The 23229-nt window shown below is 38.3% G+C and overlaps 1 protein-coding gene across 1 annotated transcript in view; it reads right to left on the reverse strand.

Moving 5' to 3' along the window:
- The window catches only part of LOC140171125 (ribosome-releasing factor 2, mitochondrial-like), a 34579-nt gene extending 11374 nt beyond the window's left edge, over positions 1 to 23205 (reverse strand). Inside the window, exons 1-12 of the mRNA XM_072194308.1 lie at positions 23124 to 23205; positions 17047 to 17152; positions 15157 to 15282; positions 14003 to 14128; positions 11179 to 11267; positions 10219 to 10368; positions 8755 to 8937; positions 7933 to 8013; positions 4976 to 5124; positions 3783 to 3923; positions 2666 to 2765; positions 776 to 962 (exon numbers count right to left, since the gene is read on the reverse strand). Of these exons, the coding sequence (XP_072050409.1) occupies positions 776 to 962; positions 2666 to 2765; positions 3783 to 3923; positions 4976 to 5124; positions 7933 to 8013; positions 8755 to 8937; positions 10219 to 10368; positions 11179 to 11267; positions 14003 to 14128; positions 15157 to 15282; positions 17047 to 17152; positions 23124 to 23171 (1486 nt within the window). The 5' untranslated portion in view covers positions 23172 to 23205. The remainder of the gene's footprint in view (positions 1 to 775; positions 963 to 2665; positions 2766 to 3782; positions 3924 to 4975; positions 5125 to 7932; positions 8014 to 8754; positions 8938 to 10218; positions 10369 to 11178; positions 11268 to 14002; positions 14129 to 15156; positions 15283 to 17046; positions 17153 to 23123) is intronic.
- Between the last annotated feature and the right edge of the window lie 24 nt (positions 23206 to 23229).

Raw genomic sequence — 23229 nt, forward strand, 5'->3', positions numbered from 1 at the left:
GGCACAAGCTTTTATTTAAAAAGGTGCCTTAAAGTTGGTCTTAACCCTGGAATTATGAAAACTTTTGGGCCTCATAACTGCTAAGTTGTTTGTTGGTCTGAAGCATATATAGTCTGTCCACATAGAAGTACAAAGTAAATAGACCTCGGAAACTGGAGGTATGAGAATAATTATTTCAGTGCAATGCTTCTTTGGCGCGCTAACTGCTGCGCGATTTGTGCACCACGCTCTTTACGCGTCGCGTTGCACTCGCATGTGACGCAAAGCATCGACCCCGATGCCACAGATTTGGTTTGTACTTCTAAGTGGACAGACTGTAGAAGGATGAATCCATCTGTGACATCATGCGCAAGATAACAAAACATTCTTCAGTAATTTCTTTTTATTACGTTTCAAAAATTAGATATAAATATCCAGGAAAGCTTTTTTTAACTTGTTTAATTTTGACCAAGTTGGTAAAAAAAAAAACATTTCCTGGATATTCCAAAATAACACTGCTGGAGGTTGCAGCCTGCTATTTTTAAATTCTGATTCAAGGTACCCTATTCTGAAGAATGGTTAACTATTCCAAATGCAATCATTTATCTATACTGATAGGATCAGTTAACCCAATAATTTTCAAGAATAGCATAACGGTCACTGCTCAGGCACAAATAAACAATAAATAAATACACTAACAGATCTAGGAGGGAGCTTCCCCCTATGATACAAAAGAGCACTGGTTCAATGTTTAACCCAGTCAGACACAAACAAATGAACAAACAAATAGACATACCTGGTTGATAAGCCTGAGAGGGAGCTTCTATAGTACAAAAGAACACTGGTTCAGGGACATCTAGTCCAGCTAACACAGGCACTTGGTCTCCATCTTTCTTTCCTTCATGTTTTTGTTGACGTTTCAATCTTCTTTTGGCTGCATTTAGCACTGATGTTGACCCTAATAGTGTATCTCCTGTTATTGTCTGACATTAAACAAGATTGGATCACCAAGAGTTAGCGCCAACATATATTAGTTTGACATTTTACATAAAGTTTGTTGTAACAAATTGTGATACGATCAAGCAAAATGAGACTGATGTCGATCAAATCAAAATTCCGTTTTCAATTCCATTGAATGAGCCATTCCCAGAGCTTTATTTTGCTGAAAATCCCATCATATTTAGATGTACGGTTCTAGAGATATGGCCATTTTAGTGTTGCTCAGAACAAAATTCAGGGCCAGATTTACCATAGGGCCAGATGGGCCCGGGCCACCCAAATTTTGGGGGCCCCCCAAATTGCCTTGTGTAGTGTTTTAGCCGGAAAACACCATGTTTTGGGCCAAAATAGGGTACAAAAATTGCAAAATTTTGTGCGCTTCAGCTTCAATTTGAGCTAAAATAATCTAAAATTGAAAAATTTTTGGCGCGGTACGTGCGCAATTGTCCTAGTAAAGTATAAAAACTTGACCAATTGAGTGCACATGTCTTCCTCTAGGTGCGTTTGGGGGCCTCCAAATTTTGGCCTGGCCCAGGGCCCCCAAAAAGGTAAATCCGGCCCTGAGAACAATACAATACAAAGAGAATTGAACACTATTGCCTATCTCAAAATCAATATTACCGACATCCGACTCATTTTGCTTGATTGCATCACAATTGGCTATTCCATTTGAAATATCCTGCAGAAGACATGACTTGTGAATTGTGGCTAAACAACCGACTCATTTAGCTTGATCACATCACATATACAGGGTGAGAAAAAATGCATCTTTATTTGAGAACCAGATTGAACTTGAAATGTTAAGTGATACCCAATTTCAATGTTTGTCCATGAGACATCTACATTTTGAATGACAGCACACTCTATGTAAGGTAGATTTGGAACATCTGCCATTTTCTTAACCTCATTGGCACTGAAGTAGAATGGAGCACCCAAATTGTCATTTCAAAAACCATGGTGCCACGTGGACAAACAGATAAATGGGGTATCACAGTACAAAGACCCATCAAAATTAAACGGTAGTTGCAATTCACATCATTTTTTTCGCAGAAGGTGAATATTAAGTGTGGCATTTATACCAACTTTCAACAATTGGACAGTTCAACTTGGTTCTCATGTAAATATTGATTCATTGCACTGTTGCACTTTTATTTACTCACCCTGTATACTGTCCCAACATGCCCATAAACACATAACTAAAAGTAATTTATTATGAGACAAAAATCTACAAATTAAATTTTAAAACTGGAAGAGCAAAACAAAACTGCTAATAGTTAGAAACTGCAAATTGTGATGTCTCAGTTGTTTGGATAGCTCAACACTTGAAGCCATGGTGATCAACTCATTGAATGAAAAAAGATACAGATTCAAAAGTTGTACAAAAAAGTTACTCACAAGTCACGAGTATCATTACACGAATTGCCAAGGATGACCCAAGGTGACCAGTATATTTGTGTATACTCAGTCATCCAGGTATATAAAATATCCCAAATATCACGGGTCACTGACCAATCGCCGCCAACAAATCAGAACGTCACCAGTCACAAATAGTAAGTCCAGTTGACTAGATTTAAATTATCAATTTTGGGTACAAGGTGACCAGTGATAACTAGGCACCTAGCAACAAAAGCAACATTATCAATGGGTTTATATCATTACAGGTCAGCAAAATAGAAATTAGACTTACCTCTTTGAGTCCTACAGCAACAGCAATGTTACCTGCTGATAAACTACGTAACTCCCTGAAGTCATCCGCAAACACACCAAGCAGTCTGCTGATACGCTCCCTGTAATGTAAATAAAATAAACAAGATGTTGCTACAACTTATCTCTAGACCTGTTTGCAAAGACCTTTTGCATAAACAGATTTAGCGCAATTTATGGCATCAAACATGAAGTCAGGTTCTGCTATATGAATCATGTGTGATCACGTCATCATCACAACAGCACCAACATCCCATTAATTACGCTCCTAACACAAATCGGTCCTGCTTAACCATCATTTTAGCTGAAAAGGCAGTCACAATTTCAATTTTTAATGTGACCAAAAATGTTTCTAGCATGACACATGTTACTAGCTGTCAACATTTGTCAGCCAATCGCCTGATGAGAAGGTCACATTCTGGAAAGCTGGACTGAACACAGTCATCTGATGTTAACTGATTCCCCATCTGGATCACAAATACCATAGAATTCCATCTACAAGCATATGCCTCTAAATGAGGGGTTTTTTTTGATGAAGAGGCATGTGCTTGTAGATGAAATTCTATGGCATAGGCCTTGGTATGATAAACTGGTAAACTGATTATTTCATGGACAGAGAATGAATTTCCTTTGGGAAATAAAGCTTTCAGAAAGAATTGATAAAAAGTTTGAGGGACCCATAGCCTTTATGATCTTTGTATTATACCTTTCTCTCTAATAGTAACTATCATTCTTCCTCTGAAACATTTCCCTAAAATGTACAAAACAACTTAATTTCAAAATATGACTAATTATTAATCTGACTATACTTTGCTCAGCTTAGAATTCACAAAAAAATTACCCATCATGTATTGGGCGCAGTAACTACGCTAGTTGCGCGTCGTATAATGCCTGACTGAAGCACGCTTAAGTTCATTTTTTGACAATTGTAAGCCAAACAAAGTATAATCGCTGTACTTGTGCAGAATCTTGCTGACAGCATATGTGCACTGAGTTTTGTTCATTTCTCAAGCGAGCAATAATATGTTTTTAACCTATAATAATTTCACGCATTTTGGAGTCACCATCTAATGAAATTGCAATACAGCCAACCAACTTACGTGCAATTCCTATTGGCATTATATATTGACGTCTGTGGCTTCAATGTGCCAGAGTATATCCTGAGAAACACCAAAGGACCTCGCTGTTTGTCATGGATAATCTTGAAGGCATAGGCACATAATTCATTGTTGTATAACTGTCTGCAAGGAAAAGAGAGAAAATAATGTAGTAGGTAAGAGAATGCAAGCTCTAAAGTTTTTGTCAGAGAAGAACGGCACTTGTTTACATTTTGAGAGCGTATACACGGAAGTGGGGTTCTGATTGGCTGAATCAATCGTCTGACAATCAAACCAATAATCTAATTGGCCGATTATGCGTCTATTCGTTGATCGGCGCCCTTGAAGTGAACACAAAGCTCCGCGTATGTCGCTCATTAACAGGGCGCTCGCGTCAATCAATTAGAAAGGCAAGTGAAACATGCATGTGCTATATGTGAAGGACAGACGTCCCCTATATCTCACCCTTCCCTACTCCCTATCTTTCAATGTTGGGGGGTCTCACAGACCTGTTGACAACATGGCTTTGTCTAACACTAAAATGGGGGGAGCGGGGGCATAGATATACCAAAACCCAGCCAAAATGTGCCAACATTTTTTCCAGGATTGTAGCATGGCTTGAACCTAACAATATGAGTTACACAATCTGTCACAAAAACTATATTGTTATGCAACACAATGGATTTGAACTGAGCCAGGAGGTAGTGTAGTGGGTATTAGGCAGAGGAAAGAAGGCAGAGTGTCTCCGCCCCAGATGGATCTTAATTGTACGGCCACCTTGATGACCACTGGGCAGAAAACAACCAAAATGGGTGTGCATGGATCTTTTCTTCTTCTTTTTCTTCCATTTAACACCAACATTCACTCTGGGCAGAAAGCAACCAAAATTGGGTGTGCATGATCTTTTCTTTCTTTTTTTTTCTTCCATTTAACACCAACATTCACTCTGAATTTTCACTAGCTTTGCATTTAATATGTCTGGTAAACAGGTAAAGTCACTTTTGGAACAGGTCTTAATCGGAAAACATTACAGTTCCCCTTAAAAACGTCCCAATTATATACCTATATACACCCCTAAACATATTGGGCCAAATGAGGCACAACACAGAAATGTTGATGCCACCTCGACAATGTTGATCCCTGATTTGCCCTGGTGTATGCCTTTGCAAAGGAATATGTTTCATAATTTTACTCACAAGAAGTCATGATGCCTCTCATTGGGTGATGGCAAGTATGTTGCTATGGCATCCATAAGAAGTTGCACACCTTTATTCTTGAGGGCGCTACCACATAACACTGGTACTGCTGATTGGCTAAGAGTGACACGCCTTATTGCACTTTCAATCTGAAATGTATGAATACATTGCTGTAACAACATTTACACATATATACTAAAGGAATAACTGACAAAATAAATTTGGTCTCATTAATTTACATTTCTGAAAGCATCAGTCAATATTATATTAGAAAGAAGCCAACATTTATTTCCATTGGCCATTCCGACCATCCATGGGCTTGAAAATTTACAGGCCCTCATTAATGTCCAGTTTTTTGGCACGAGAACCCGTCTTACTTGTAACTTTGGTTAAAGTTTTGTTAATTTATATTCTAATATCCATAGACTCTGCATTGGGCCCAATGAAAATCTTTTTGATATTCCAAGCAATCCAATGAAACTACAAACCAAAAAGTCTGCAAACTGATTGTTTTAATATTTTATGTCATTAAATTAGACTGCATACATTGAAATTAGTCTTAGAACAAGTCTTTGGGCTTGATTGTCACAGCATATGAAAAATGCCCTAAAATGTTTTGGACCTTATTTCCAAAAATTAGGATTTAGCTGTTTTATTTGGCAAAACAGAATAATTAGTGCTGTATTTGTCTGGAATAGAGTGTAGATTGTGAATATGCAACATCACTAGTGGTTCGACCAGAGGTTACATTAGTTACTCTTTTCAAAACTGATTACAAGCTACATGTACAGGTATGGCTCTCTATTAATGAGACTGATGGCTTAACATCCCCTCAGAAGGACAGCGTACTCTCATGGTTCTTTTACCCACTTCTTCATGTACCAAGGAGAGAGTAATCAATTTAATCAGAGTTTACCAAGATTTTTCCCCAAAACCAATAACCCAGCAACTTGCCAGTTCTGGGGATTATACTATAAATTTCAATTGAATGAACATAGCCTGACATAGAGTAAGATTTTTTGAGTACACTGCGCAATACATGCCATGCATGCGCGGAAGTGAATCCAACCATGCCAATTCACTTGTGATTGGATAGTATTTCAATTATTGAATCCAAAGTCGTGCATTCACGTTATAGCTATGAAAGCTGTGTTCATTCAATTGATATTTCTATAATCTATTGCAATGTTCCTTTTATACCTTAACCATCGCGTATACATGTGCAACGTCAAGTTTGTGCATCGGACCTTGTAGAAAATAATATGCACTGGACAGTTAGCAGTATGCTTAATTTGTAAAAGGAATCCTGCAAAATATCATAGTATAGGAACCTCATGCATTAGAAGCCAAGCCAAGTACCTTAACCAGTGCACCCATACATCCTCATGTTCACTTACCTGTGTAGAAGACACAGTTAGTGGATCATATTCACCTGAAGCCAAGCCAAGTACCTTAACCAGTGCACCCATACTCCTTCATGTACACTTACCTGTGTAGAAGACACAGTTAGTGGATCATATGCACCTGAAGCCAAGCCAAGTACCTTAACCAGTGCACCCATACTCCTCATGTACACTTACCTGTGTAGAAGACACAGTTAGTGGATCATATGCACCTGAAGCCAAGCCAAGTACCTTAACCAGTGCACCCATACTCCTCATGTACACTTACCTGTGTAGAAGACACAGTTAGTGGATCATATGCACCTGAAGACAAGCCAAGTACCTTAACCAGTGCACCCATACATCCTCATGTATACTTACCTGTGTAGAAGACACAGTTAGTGGATCATATTCACCTGAAGCCAAGCCAAGTACCTTAACCAGTGCACCCATACTCCCTCATGTACACTTACCTGTGTAGAAGACACAGTTAGTGGATCATATTCACCTGAAGCCAAGCCAAGTACCTTAACCAGTGCACCCATACTCCTCATGTTCGCTTACCTGTGTAGAAGACACAGTTAGTGGATCATATTCACCTGAAGCCAAGCCAAGTACCTTAACCAGTGCACCCATACACCTTCATGTACACTTACCTGTGTAGAAGACACAGTTAGTGGATCATATGTATCTGAAGCCAAGCCAAGTACGTTAACCAGTGCACCCATACTCCTCATGTACACTTACCTGTGTAGAAGACATCGTTAGTGGATCATATTCACCTGCAGCCAAGCCAAGTACCTTAACCAGTGCACCCATACATCCTCATGTACACTTACCTGTGTAGAAGACACAGTTAGTGGATCATATTCACCTGAATCCAAGCCAAGTACCTTAACCAGTGCCCCCATACACCCTCATGCTCACTTACCTGTGTAGAAGACACAGTTAGTGGATCATATTCACCTGAATCCAAGCCAAGTACCTTAACCAGTGCACCCCTACACCCTCATGCTAACTTACCTGTGTAGAAGACACAGTTAGTGGATCATATGCACCTGAATCCAAGCCAAGTACCTTAACCAGTGCACCCATACATCCTCATGTTTACTTACCTGTGTAGAAGACACAGTTAGTGGATCATATGCACCTGAATCCAAGCCAAGTACCTTAACCAGTGCACCCATACACCCTCATGCTCACTTACCTGTGTAGAAGACACAGTTAGTGGATCATATGCACCTGAAGACAAGCCAAGTACCTTAACCAGTGCACCCATACACCCTCATGTACACTTACCTGTGTAGGAGACACAGTTAGTGGATCATATGCACCTGAATCCAAGCCAAGTATGTTAACCAGTGCACCCATACACCCTCATGTACACTTACCTGTGTAGAAGACACAGTTAGTGGATCATATGCACCTGAATCCAAGCCAAGTACCTTAACCAGTGCACCCATACACCCTCATGTACACTTACCTGTGTAGAAGACACAGTTAGTGGATCATATGCACCTGAAGCCAAGCCAAGTACGTTAACCAGTGCACCCATACTCCCTCATGTACACTTACCTGTGTAGAAGACACAGTTAGTGGATCATATTCCTCCATTGATAAAATAACATCAGCAAATTCATCATCTAAATCTGCAAGCTAAAACACAGATATTTATCATTAGATTTGTCAGATTCGGGTAGAATTTTAAGGTTCAATTACATAGAGCTTACCGGTAGCTTTACATTGGGGTTGCAAATTTAACAAATTGGTTAAAAGAAGGGGTCCTTTTTCATATTTTCTCCAAAAATCTGGAAAAAGTTAAAATTTGTCATTAAATTTGTCACAAAATTGTCAGAGAATTCAGCAAATTTACATATATTAAATTTTGAAAAGAAATGATTTTAAAGTCCAAAAGGTTAGTATATTTTGGGTCTCTTTTTCATTGAATTTAGTATATTTTCGAGGTAATGTTTTGGCATCCCAGCCATATACATCCCCAACTTATCAGCAATGCCAGGGTCCAAACTCTTTAAAGTCTAGTCTCAATGCCGTAGAAGCAGGGCTGTCAACTTTTTGGAATTGGCTGGGGTGAGACACTATCGAACAGTGGCGTACCGGGACAGAATTATTGTTTGCGGACTACAATAGTTCATTTTTGACCCCAGAATATTTGAGCAAGGCCTTCGAGAATCTAAAAAGTGTGGGGGTAGGGACAACAATTCATTTTGATGATGCGTGAGATTTTACTACCTGGGCATGAGTTTTACTACCTTGGTGCGAGATTTTACTACCTTGGTGTGAGAGTGTGAGAAATGTATGAGTCTCACGCTGAATGTGTGAGAGGTGACAGCCCTGCGTAGAAGCACATTGCAGAGGTAGCAACTAGAAGCACTATACCTGATCTACTAATTTATTCCTTGCTTCCACCGCCCTTTCCCATATTGCACTTCCCAAGTCTTTACTTAAAGGGGTTCTTGTATAGTTTTTACCATCAGCAGCCTTATTAGGTGTCCAGGTTATGGTTTCCATGGTAACTAAGTCTATAATACCAACAAAATCTTGGTAATGACCTATAGGTAGCTAGAAAGAGAGACAGACAAAAATAAACAGATAAGAATGTGATTATTGCTGGTTAAGGGATCGGACAGCACAGTGGGGTTTTTTTTTTTGTATTTTTGTGGAATGTCCTTCTGATATAAATTTTTTTAAATATTTTGATATTTAACAGTCCTCAAAGCAAACACTATAAATCTAATGATATGTACATGGGTCTTTTGGGGAAAAAATTTATATCTTATGGTCGGATTTTCCTCCCAGCTACATACACTTTAAGTACATATCACCAGATTTATAAAGTGTATATCGAGGACGGTTAAATAACAAAAATATCCATTTTTAATAATTTGCCATAAAATTTGTATTATATCACGATTTTAAAAAAAAATCAAAATTATTTGATATCAGAATTTGACATTCCTTGTTTGCCCTGCTCAACAACATGACCTCAGTGGCTCAATCTGATCTTATCACAAGGATACTCATTGATCAGATCGTCTGCTCGTTGTTTATTAACTTTTTGAAGATGTGTTAGTCTGAATACATGTATATTCATACCCCAGGGGGGTATTTAGTGCCGCTAATATGGGTAGCATTTTCGGCCTTTTGGTTTATCAATGACCCCTTTTTCTAATTAAGCCAATTTTGGTATATGAATGGGTTCTTTTTTCAAAATTTGTTCAATTTGTGAAAAATAGCCCAATTTTTGCCTCACTCTAGCCAAAATTTCGCAATTTTCCAAAAAAATTGGGAAAATTTGTAAAAACTAAGACAATTCGGGTTAAATTTGGCTGAAAATTTTGAATTTTGGTATATCAATGGGTCCAAATTTCTTGAAAAATTGGTATATTTATGGGTCCACTTTCAAATTCTCAGCGGCACATACCTACCAAAATCAAACTTGAGTACCCCCCCGGGATTCATACCTTATATAAAATAAATTATTGACTGCTCTTAAATTTACTTGATTTACTATTTTCTTTCACTTCGTCTCGGTAAAAATAGTAGGACCACAGTATCCCATTCACCTCAAAAATAATTTGCACCATGTCCCTCATGAGCAGTCAATATTTGTATAATAGAGATTTTTAATGATCTGGTGATGTTCTGCAATATGCAAATTAAATTGTTCCTCAAACTAATCCCACAAGCATGAAAATATCAGCCATTTGATATTGCTTACATGTGTGTTCTTTGACATTCACGCTGTTTTGGCACTTAATTAATTTGGGAAATCAGTCATATTTTGCCTGGAAATCGGTGAGCTTTATTTTTGCAACAAATGGAGGCTGTGGCCTGAATTACCTGAATTAATAGAGGAGTTGCATGTAATTTATCTTGTATGGAAGACACTGACATATCAAAGGATGCTTTAGCTTTGTCCATTTTGTTGAGGAATGCTAGACGAGGGATTTTATACCTGTCTGCCTGACGCCATACTGTCAGGGTCTGAGCCTGAAAAGACATAAACAGATCATACTGTTAAACAAGATTTGAGCCAGAAAATAGATAAAAGCCAAATATGATACATTCCCACAAACCAAAAACATGTCTGCAGGCCTCTTTTTGAGAAAAAGACATTCAAGAATACATACCATAAAAAATGACAAATTTCAGGTGTGGTGCCCATATTACCTACTTAGTACAGCAAAACATGTCTTGAGTGCCCATACCTTTGCCTTGATGCCCTAGCATGTGATTGCCTTGGTGCCGTAGCAAATCAGCTTGGTGCTCTAGCATGTGATTGCCTTGGTGCCCTTTCATGTATTTCCTTGGTGTCTTATCTAGCATGTGATTGCCTTAGTGCTGCCCTGTATGTGATTGCCTTGGTGCCCTAGCATGAGATCGCCTTGGTGCCCTAGCATGTGATTGCCTTGGTGCCCTAGCATGTGATCACCTTGGTGCCCTAGCATGAGATCGCCTTGATCCCTATCATGTGATTGCCTTGGTGCCCTACCATATGATTGCCTTAGTGCCCTAGCATATGATTGCCTTGGTGCCCTAGCATGTGATTGCCATGGTGCCCTAGCACAATTTAGCCAAATTGACTTGAAAATGGGTGCCCTCACATCAAACGCTGAATACAATTGCCTGCCAAGTTTTTTTTAATCCCAACTGTATTAATCGTAGAAGTGTATAGCTTTATTTCTCAGAATTGCATTGACACTGGTACAACTCCACTATGCAGGAAGTTACATGGCACAATTGGTTTTATTTATTCATTTTTTGTCTCAATCTTTGTCATCATTAATTTTTTTCTTTTACCTCTACACCAGCGGATGCATCAAACACTGCAACAGCGCCATCTAGGACACGCAGAGCTCTCTCAACTTCCACAGTGAAGTCAACATGACCTAGATCAAAACAAAGATGATGTAAATTAAACCCCAGTGTAATGGACTATTCCAGATGAAATCCATACACCCCCTATGGAAGACATGACCTCAATCTCTCACACAGGGAGTGTAGATATCACATGGAAGATCAAGGTCATGGGTGTGTGGATTTCAACTAGAAAAGCCCAATGTTGCTGATGTCATGACAATTCTAATTAACAACAAACAAGATGTGTAATGTTATGGCACATGCATGGTTGTCAATATTTTTACCATTAAAATCGCTTAAGGGATCTGAAATGAGCATTTTGAGCGTGTCGACAGTATTTTTTATGGAACATGAGAGCACCTCAGACGTATCGAATTGCATTCTGAATATGAAACATATCTTTCTGATATCCAATAATTTTCATTTTTGAAAATCACGATATAATACAAATTTTATGACAAATTATAAAATTTGATATTTTTCAAATTTTTGATATATAACAGTCCTCGGTAAATTTTATAAATCTAATGATATATTTTAAAGTGTATGTAGCTGGGAGGAAAAGCCGACGATCGAAAATTTTGACATTTTATATTGAAGATATGGATTTTTTCCCCAAAAGACCTATTTTTGTTGTTGGTGTTTTGGGGAAAAAAATCCATATCTTTAATACGAAAGGTCAAAATTTTCAATTGATCATCGGCTTTTCATCCCACCTACATACACTTCAAGTATAAATCATCAGATTTATAAAGTTTACATCAAGTACTGTTAAATATCAAAAATATCAATTTTTAATGATTTGCCATAAAATGTGTATTACATTGCGAAATTTCAAAAAATGAAAATTATTTGATATCATTCTTCGTATTCAGAATGCAATTCGATATGTGTGATGTGCTCTAATGTCCCACAATAAATACTGTCCAAACGTTCATACCCCAGCCCTTAAGCGCCATTTGCTTTTCATCTACTTTTGCCGTTGATCTTTGTCTTTGATGTTTTCTTTTCTTTCTAAAATAAAAAAATTAAAAATTATTTTTCTGAAAAATTAAACACTTTATCTAAAAAAGCTGCCGAGATAATTTAGATATTAAGCTTATACACCATCCCTGAAATTTTGGAAACCATAGCATGTAGGGTAAAAAAATTAAAATGTGGAAAAATTTAGGTAATTTTCAAAAAATTAAGAAATAGATAAGAAATGTTAGAATTTGTATGAAACTCTAAAAATAGATGGAGTGAAGACTTCTCTTTAGTTTGTTCTAAATCAATATACAATTCTGATTTGCTACTGTGGCTATTTTGCTGCAAGCTTGATTAGACATTCATTATTAGGTTGTTTGATTTAAATCACACCGATTTAAATCACTTGATTTTTTTTAAATCACTGATTTAAATCAACTTTTTGCATTTTTTACCATTTTTGATAAATGTAAGTTAACTTCTTGCTTAAATTGACTGTTTTACTTCATTCTTAATGCTTCTACAACTTTTGGATACAATTAAAATACCTCTATGATGTCACTTTATCTATTGCTAAAAATTCATCTTCAAGGTGCAGAATTCAACAGTTTGTTCCCCATGATTTTACCAGCTTTTATCTTTGAAATTTTCACATGTAAAAACATGTTTTGATTTTTTGTAAATACCTGGTAGGATTGTGCATATGACTAGCATTCCATTGGTACTCTTTTGACTCTATCATGGAGTATAGCAGTTCTTGGAATCAAACAAATCAAAAACATTGATTTTAATAAAAAAATCTGATTTTTTTTTTTTTTTTTAATCAACAACCCTGCATACTACCTTAAATTTGCTGAATAAATTACTTGTAATGATATGTACATGCAAGACAAACATACCTTCACATGAAGAGATATGTAGGAACATTGGCTTTCAGAAAAAAATAACACTTAATTGCTCTGATCAACACAAACACTATGTTAATGGGTGATATATACGAGGAGCATTGTGTTCCCTTCATGAACGCTGCTCTGCGCTGAACAACGCTTTGATGCGTAATTGGCAAATCATATTACTAGTCTGTTGTTATGTTTATGAGACAATTGAACTATACCATTCAGCAAATTACTTCAGCGGTGTTTGTCTGCTCTTTCTGATTATCACGTAAAAAGTAAACAAGTGCCGTTCTTCTCTGCCAGCAAGAGTACACAGACATCAAATGTAAATTTAAAACTGGTCAACAACACTTGCATTTTGATACAAATATTTGAGAGAAACCGCTGGAAGAAGACAGGTTGTGATGAATAACTAAAGGAACATATTCAGTCACTCAACCTAGATCATAACACCACTAGGAGAATGGTTAGTCTGAAATACCGTATTTCGTTGAATAGTCGCCCCCCCTCAAATAAACACCCCCCACCACTTTTTTCAACCAAGATGTTTCAAAAATTCCGATATTTCCATGCTATCTTGTGTAGTAAGCTTACCAAGTTGCTCACATGGTCGCGAGTAGCAGCAATAAATGGCGAAAATCAGCATCCGAACCCGGAAGTGAACCAAAAGTCAGTGTCAAAAGGTCATAGTTCGTCATTTTAGCGTGACTTTTAAGCTTACCTAATGATTTTAACGGGAATTTTCGTGCTAAAATGACCTCTAATAAACGCCCCCCCTTGGGAAAATGTAACGCCCCCGGGGGCGTTTATTTGACGAAATACGGTATACATGTAGATCAAAACGTGTGTTTTGTTGACCAGTTTTAAATTTACATACATTGTATGATGGGAATCAAACTGACCAGGTGTATCTATCAGGTTCATCCTGCATCCTGCCCAGAAGAATGTGACAGCTGCTGATGTGATTGTGATTCCACGTTCTCTCTCCTGCGGCATATAATCAGTCACAGTATCACCATCATCTACATCTATTAATGCAAAGATAGAAATATAATCAGTCACAGTATCACCATCATCTACATCTATTAATGGAAAGATAGAAATATAATCAGTCACAGTATCACCATCATCTACATCTATTAATGCAAAGATAGAAATATAATCAGTCACAGTATCACCATCATCTACATCTATTAATGGAAGGATAGAAATATAATCAGTCACAGTATCACCATCATCTACATCTATTAATGGAAAGATAGAAATATAATCAGTCACAGTATCACCATCATCTACATCTATTAATGGAAAGATAGAAATATAATCAGTCACAGTATCACCATCATCTACATCTATTAATGCAAAGATAGAAATATAATCAGTCACAGTATCACCATCATCTACATCTATTAATGGAAAGATAGAAATATAATCAGTCACAGTATCACCATCATCTACATCTATTAATGAAAAGATAGAAATAGCGCACATTAAAAGAAAGATATAAAAATGATTCTTTTTACCAGTTTAAATCAACTAAACAATCTTGATTGCTTTTTCTCTTGATTCTACTTTGGGTTTTCTTTGGGCACCAGATCTGACCACAATGTGTGACCTGTTCTGACAAAACCAAGAACACATCGCATTTTTGACATTTCATGATTTTAATCAAAATGTAAGCACAGAACAATAAGCTTCAAAACGATACCACAATTATATACATAGCATCAATACTTTTCAAGATATTGTGTACATAATACCTTGATATTTTTGCTATTCTGAGAGATTGGCTAATTAGTTTCCTGCTTTACACAGGATTGAATAGGGATTATTCATATCGTGTTGAATAGGGATTATTCATATCGTGTTGCACCCATGAAAAATGACACAGCCATGAAAAATGTTATTGTTTGAAATGGGGTGTCATTGTAAAGGGGAGTATTGTAGCTATCCATTGATATTCAACACAATATGAATATGTCACAAATAATTGGAGATACAGATGCTTGAAAAAACTTTCCAAACTTTTGTTGAGGAGTTTATTTTAACAACTTACCTCCCATATGTCTTGTGCTGCCAGAGTAATACAACATCCTTTCTGTAGTAGTAGTTTTACCTGCATCAATGTGTGCCATGATGCCAATGTTACGAATCTTGCTAAGGTCAGTGCCATCATCAACATCTGTACATATTAACATTCAACAAAATTAATGACAGTATTCCAAATACATTTGTAGGCAGTATTACAATGCAAATTGTGACTCAATAATGCAAACTCATTATACAGTACTATAATATAATGTTGCGATGCAACAAATTTTAGTGTTACAGTTACACAACTTTTCAATGATGAATCACAAAATTCCAAACCAAGAGATATGACAACATACAGACAAAAACAACAAATAATAGTAAAGAAACAACTGTGAAGGGTCAAGCAAAAGTGAAAAAAAAATTAATATTACAAGGGAAATGTTTCCTAAATTTGGAATGTTTTTTTCCTCTGGCATTATCCTACTTTTGGAAGATAAATGCCAGAAAAATAACAGATGAATTTCAGCCAGTATAAGTGCAATATCCTAGAGGAGACCAGTTTCTAATGGCATTCTTTAAGTGCATTGGTTGGTATGCTAAACCACATCACATAAAATAACCCCCCCTTTATTATGAGATAATAACTCAAATCTTTAAACTGAAATAGCAAAAAGAATCAGCATTCTTTTGAAAATTGTCTGAATGACCCAAAATCAATTTTGTTGCCATGGTGATCCTTTGAATGATAAAGATGCAGATTTATAAGTAGCACCTAAACCCAATGAAAATGTTGCTTTTGTTGCTTGAGTGCCTGTCTAGTCATCTTTTGACCAATCATGTACACTATGTTTTTAGTGTAACTTTTGATACTGCATCCAGTGGCGTATCATGGCTGCGCCTCCAACCCCGGGGGCTACAGAAAAGGCAAATTTTGCAGCCCCCTGCAGCAACAGCCTGAAAAGGTTGACCTTTTTTTCAGCCAGGATGGCGCTCAAGACTCTAAAAAGTGGTGGTGGTGGTGGGGGGAGTGTTGATCAAAATATTTTCCTCAACAATTTGTTTAAATATTAACGAATTTGAGGTATTACATAGCATCGCCGTGGCTACAAATTTTGAGCTATTGAGACAAATAAGGTACCAACATTTTTACGGGTTTCTTTTTGCTATTTCAGTTTTAATTTGAGTTATTGTCTCGTAATAAACGGGGTACCGTATTCGTTCCAATAAGCGCCCATGCCCCAATAAGCGCCCACCCAGCGACTTTGCAACAAACACAATATGAAATTATTAACCGCCCATCCAATGTTGTCAAAATACTTCCAGTAAGCTTACCTGTCGAAAGATTTTACATGCTTGCATGAGGGAAATTGAGCATCAAAAGTATCCAAAATGTTAACCAAAATTAAATTACATGACACTATTTCATAGTGTGCAGATGTACAGATATTAAAAATACTTCACAATAACCACCTGCAAATGCCTTTAAAAGGCCAAGTTTGAGCTAATTCTGTCTCAAATTTGTATTTTTTGCCGGCGCGGCAGCGGCCATCTTTATAGTGCGCCCTCAAAATGTTTTTGTCAATATAATATTAAATTAAGACACATATGAGGGCGCACTAACTGAGAGTAACTAAATACTTTCAGACGGTGATTGATGACTAAAAACCAGGTAAAAAATAAGCGCCACCCAAAATGACTTTGTTAAGCGCCCTGGGCACTTATTGGAATGAATACGGTAATCATTTTTTGTGACCTGTTTACAATAAAAACACACTGAATATCAAAATTTCATAACTTTTCTAAGTTTCAAAATGTCACATAACGAGTCTGCGGGAATCCTAAACAAAACAAAACATAATAGAAACACCAACACAATACTTTTTGGCAATTATTATACATTGAAGATACTTACTAGCCTGACCACTGTAGTAACGACTTGATGCTGCATACCCAGTCATCCATAGATGCTTCTTGCAACTGAAATATTTCACTCTGGTAAATAGACACCACTTGATGGCCTGAAGTATGAAAAGAAACACAAGATGTTTTACTTGTTTTTGTGTTTCATGCATATCTTAATACTAATTATAGAGAGTTTGTCCGTCTGTCCGCGCGCTTATCGCGTTCACGTTCTCGCGGTTCGCGTTCACACGGTGCACTATCGCGTGCTCGCAGTGCGCTATCGCGGAGTATCAACGGGATTGTGCGCGGAGTACAGTGCACGCATCGGAAAGCATTACAGTGTGACTAACAGGTGCATCTCAACGGACCAATAGGCCTATTTTCAATACCGGGTACATATATTTCGATATTCGGAACACGTGCATATAGGCCTATTTCAGCAGAACATGACTATTTCCGGGGTCCTCCAGAATGGTTAACATAAAAATTATCAGTTATGGTCAGGCTATAACCGCGTTTGCATACACAATCACGTTTCTCCCGATTGATTTTATTACTTTAGTAACAGCCTCCAATGGACAGGGCTTGGAAGAGGCGAATGGTGGATTTCCAGATTATGGGTAGGCCTACCGAACTACCTAAGTAAGCATCACAGCTACAAAAGAAACATATTTTGATTAAGTTGTGTCAAGTTGGGTCTTGATCATTGAGAGACGCATTTCAAAGTAGTTTGAAAGGTCAGGGCAGGTATATTGGTAACAGGTTTTGGATATTGTGAAATAGGCCTCTCACGAGAACCGCGTTTTGTAATATTTTTAAATCCAGTCCACAGTCCATGCCATGGTAACCTTTTTAATACTGGTATCAAACATGTATGAACTGGTTCTAATTAAAACATTTAAGGGGGTTATTACACCCCTGGCCAATTTTGTGCCTATTTTAGCATTTTTCTCACAAATTATAACGCATTGGTGACAAGTAAAGCCTTTGCATCGGGGCCTGAGATTTGAATTCCAGTTTCCTTTCTCACGAAGTAAGGGCTAAGAGTAAAATTGTACAATTGTGTTTGGGAGTGGCCTTCTCTTTTTCTCTTTTCCTAGCTATTTTCTTCCTTTGTTTATCAAAGCTATCTAGGCCAGCATGCATATATTAGCCTACACTGGCTATCCAGGCTTGTGCATTTGTATGAGCTTGGAACGGTCCATGGTTTTCCATGGATTAGCATGTGTTCCTCACGGACCAACCTGGGTAAACAAACAAACAAACAAGTAAGATATGTATACCTCCAATTATTGGAACTAGTTGGGGATCGCATTTTTAACTATCACTAAATGTAAACTTGAATTGAGGTTGACTAAAAAGTAGACCATTTTGGGGACTGTGATTGGTGTAGATGTCATATTTTGAACAGTGAGTGATAAGTGACCAACTTCGCTTTCAGCACAAGTATTGGGCCTTGCTCAGTGTGACATGTGATTAGCAGTGACTTAAATCGCAACGGGCAACGCAAACTTAAAAAACCGGGCTATGAACAGACACACACATTGGACAATGCATCATTTATTGGTATGACATTTTCGTATTGGTGCTGCCCCAGTGCCGTACTATTATGCTGACTTTCGTATTCGGCGAGGAGGACGATTTCGACCTCCTGGTTTGTTTACAAACAGAGAGGTAGACAAAAAACCGTTCCGCTTGTCCAAACACTCAAGTATCAGAAGGATGGTCCACAATAGCGTGATTCACGTAACCTGAATAGGGATTAAAAAGCTGTCACGTAGAACCATGTGCTTCTATTGTCCAATTTGCCATCAAGATTTCTTCTTCTTCTTTGACGTTACTCCGCAACGCTCCAAGAGTTGGAACCACACGCAGAGGAATAGGTTGTGCGCAAATAAGATGAAATTAGTTGCTTAAGTTCCTTTCCTGCTTGAAGTGCGTTGACAGTGCTTCTTTTAGAGTTTCTGTGTTTACTATGTTGATGAGGTTTTCAGGTAATGTGTTCCATTCCGCTATTGACCGCGGAAAAAATGTGTTTTTGTAGCAATCTTTCTTGGTTTGATATCTTTGAAATGCTTTACTGTTGTGGTGACGGTGGGGCGGTAACTGGTCATAAGAACTTTTTGCGCCGGTATGGCAACCTGACCATTCTGGATCTTGTGTAACATGGCCATCCTTGAGATCTTTCTTCTGGTTTGAAGTGGCTCCCATTCAAGGCGCTCAATCATGTCTGTGGCGCTACTTATCGAATTATAGTCCCTGCACACGGCGGGCAGCCTTTAAGCTGAACACTTTCCACTTTCTTTATGTCTTCTTTGGTGTAGGGGTCCCACACTGTAGCTGAAAATTCTAAGTGTGGTCTGATGAGAGTTTTGTAGGCTGTAGATTTGAGCTTGGTTGGACAGGGATGCAAGTTTCTACGCACCATACCTAGGACTTGTTTGGCCTTTGAGGTAACATGGGCAATGTGATTCCCCCACTTGAGATCATTTGATAAGTGAACCCCTAAATATGTATGTGACTTGACTTCAGCTAATGTTGAGTGGCCTAATTTGTATGTAATTGTTTCTGGTTTCCGTGAAGTGAAATTTACAGCAAAACATTTGTCCACATTGAAACACATCTGCCATGTATTCTGCCATGTAAACAGTGTGTCTAAATCATGTTGTAAAATTGTAGAGTCCTCAGCACTTTCAATTTTCCTATACACCACGCAGTCATCTGCGAATAAGCGCATTTCGGACTTGATATTTGTTGGTAGATCATTCAAATAAAGTAAGAAAAGTAGAGGTCCCATGACAGTCCCCTGTGGGACGCCTGAGCGGACGTGAGTCCAATTTGAATGCTCACCATTTACTACAACTCTTTGTTTGCGTTGCGTCAAAAAATTTTTAATCCAGGTGTGAGTGCTGCCTGTAATACCATAATTTTGTATTTTGTAAAGTAATCTGTTGTGTGGGACGGTGTCGAACGCCTTCGCAAAGTCCATGATAATCATGTGCAAAGGCGTCCGACTGTCCAGTGCTTGTCCAATGTCATGTGTTGTTAGTATCAACTGTGTTTCACATGAGTGTTGCTTGCGAAATCCGTGTTGGCTATCTGTTAATATGTTGTGTTTATTGATATGTTTCATGATATTGCTATGCAGAATATGTTCCAACAGTTTACAGCAGACTGGGGTTAGAGAAACAGGCCTATAATTGGCCGCTGCTGTTCTGTCTCCTTTTTTGAATATTGGTGTTATGTTTGCAGTTTGCCAGTCTGTTGGCAGTATGCCTGTTGAGAGTGATTTGTTGAATATGTGTGTAAGTGCTGGAGCTAGTGTGTCAGCAAACATTTTTAAAATCTCCGGTGTGAGTCCATCAGGTCCTGGTGCCTTACTGGCATCCAAGTTACGGAGTAATTTAGCAACTCCTTCTGTAACCACATGTATCTCCGGCATAGGAGGAAATGTTTCTTGTTTGGGCATGTTCTCCATGTTGTTTTCATTTGTAAAAACAGAGTCAAATTGGTGGTTTAACACCTCCGCTTTCCCAATACCATCCGATATCAGTCTACCTTGGTGCTTGAGCGCCGGTATCCCGACTGAGTCTTTCTTCAGTTTCTTAACAAAGCCATAGAACTGCTTGGTGGAATTAATACAATACGACCGGACCCAATTCCAGTACGACAGCTTACTAGCTTTCTGAACTTCCTTTCTGATGGTTTTAAATTTCATCAGATCTTCTTCATTCCCAGTCTCTTTAGCTTTGTTGTATAACCTCTGCTTTTGACGAAGTTTTCTTCTTATTTCTGGTGTTATCCATGGTGTGTTGTTTCTCGTGCTGGACATCTTGGTTGGTATGTTCTCATCCATGCACTTGAAAATCCCATCCTTAAACTCGTTCCAATCGTGCTCAACAGAAGTGGTATTTCCTGACACAATGTTGGACGTAAGATTTTCCATGCCTTTCTGCAGTCCCTCCATGTCTGCCTTCTTAAACATGTAGAGTTTTCTTGGTTTCTGTTTTATTGTTTGTGGTTTTATGTTTAAGTCTATGAGTGGTATCCCGTCGTGGTCGCTTAAGCCCGGGGTTGACTTGACATTTTTTACAAGTGTGGAATTGTTAGTGACGAACAGGTCGAGTATCTTCTTCTTCCTTGTTGGTTCCGTGACCATCTGTTCCAAGTCAACCTGGTCCGTGATCTCAATCAGGGTTTCAGCCTGGACTTTGAAGTTAGAACCAGCCACCACAGTGCTATTAGTCCAGTTTATGTCTCCCAGATTGAAATATGGAAACAGTTCAGACCCAGTACACGATCATGTCAGAAATTAATATTTTGTTCTGGGTCTGATTATTCGGACTAGTGCTGCCCTATATTGGCGCTGCCCTATTTCGTGGTGCAGAGCTTCTGCTTCTGCTTAAGTACTGTACTCATCACCCTGTAGGGTTATCTCGGTACAGGTCTGGTCATGTGGGTAGCAGCAAATTAAATCCTGAAGTGTGCGCGGGTGACTAAATTATTTATGTCCAAAGTATCTAAAGCAGTTTTAAAACTGTCCGCGCTCGGTGCCAACTTCATTTCCTCAGGCAAAAGATTCCATTCAGGTAAAGTTCTTGGATAGAGTGAATATTTTAAACAATCCTTGTTGAAACTGGGTGTCTTATATGAATATTGTCCATGCATACTGCAAGAGAGTGGTAAGTGTTTTTATGAATAAATTGTTCTATGTTACTGGGTAACAGTCTCCGTGACTCCTTGTAAATCAGGGCTAGCCTGGCTTTAGTGCGACGAACTTCCAGAGTGTCCCATCCAAGGTCTTGAACCAAAGCAGATGCACTTGTTTCTCTGCTGTAGTCTCTTGAGACGAAACGCGCTGCTCTTCTTTGAATTTTCTCGACATTATTTTTGTGAGTTTTGTGGTGTGGGTCCCAGATAGTATTACAGTACTCCAACCTGGGTTTAACAAGTGCCTTATAGGCAATTGATTTAACATCTGCAGGGCAGCTGAATATCTTTCTCCGTAGCAATCCCAGCATTCTATTTGCTTTGTTACTGATCTTGTTTATATGAGAACCCCAGTTCAAGTCTTTAGATATCTCTACACCAAGATAAGGATAACTTTTGACGTCCTCCAATGGAGTGTCGCCCATGTTGTACGTCTGGATTTCAGGTTTCCTTTTATGCGTAACTCCCATCGAAAAACATTTGTTTTTATTAAAGCTCATCTGCCATGTTTTCTCCCAATCAGAGACTTCATTTATGTCTGCCTGAAGCTGAAGCTGGTTGTTTGATGACTTAATCTCTCTATATACTATACAGTCGTCAGCAAACAACCTAACTCTGGACTTGATGTTATTTGGCAAATCGTTAATGTATATTAAAAACAGCAATGGCCCGAGAACCGTCCCTTGGGGCACACCAGATGTCACTGTGGCTTCTGATGACGATGCCCCCTCCAGAACAACTTTTTGATGTCTTTTAGTCAGAAAGCTCTCAATCCAGGTGAGGATATTATTTCGTATCCCAACATTGTGAAGTTTAAGAAGCAGGCGTTTATGCGGCACGGTGTCAAAGGCCTTACTGAAATCCATTATTATTAAGTCAGCTTGGCCTTTAGAGTCCACAATTTTTGCAAGATCATCAATTAAACCTGCAAGTTGGGTTTCACAAGAGAGTCCTTTTCTGAAGCCATGCTGCTTGTCATACAGAATGTTATGATAATCTAAATGATTCATTATGCTTGTGATGGTGGATAATGTGCTCCAGTAGTTTACACGAGATAGATGTAAGGGATACAGGACGATAGTTCGCAGGGTCTGAACGATCTCCTTCTTGAAAAGTGGCACCACATTTGCATTCAGCCAATCTCTTGGGAGCTCACCGGAAGAAAGAGACTTATTAAAGATCTTGTTTAAAACAGGAGCCACGCTCGATGCACATTCGCGTTAATACGTTTATACGAGCTACAAAGTACTACGGTATGGGTTCCCTGTACTAAGCAGTGACTAGGCCTAGGTAAGTTAGTAAACAGCTATGACCGTCCACCATGACATATAAAGTTAAGCTTATTATTTATGCTTAATTCAATTCAATCACACGTACCTCTTTACCGTGCAGTCTAAAAGGCGAAGCTAGACGTACAGTCATCATGATAATTCGGTGGATTACCGAATCTTAATTGCAAGAAAATTACGATTGGAATCGGATC

The sequence above is a fragment of the Amphiura filiformis genome, chromosome 15 (genome assembly GCF_039555335.1).
Source record: "Amphiura filiformis chromosome 15, Afil_fr2py, whole genome shotgun sequence".
In the NCBI taxonomy this organism is placed as follows: domain Eukaryota; kingdom Metazoa; phylum Echinodermata; class Ophiuroidea; order Amphilepidida; family Amphiuridae; genus Amphiura; species Amphiura filiformis.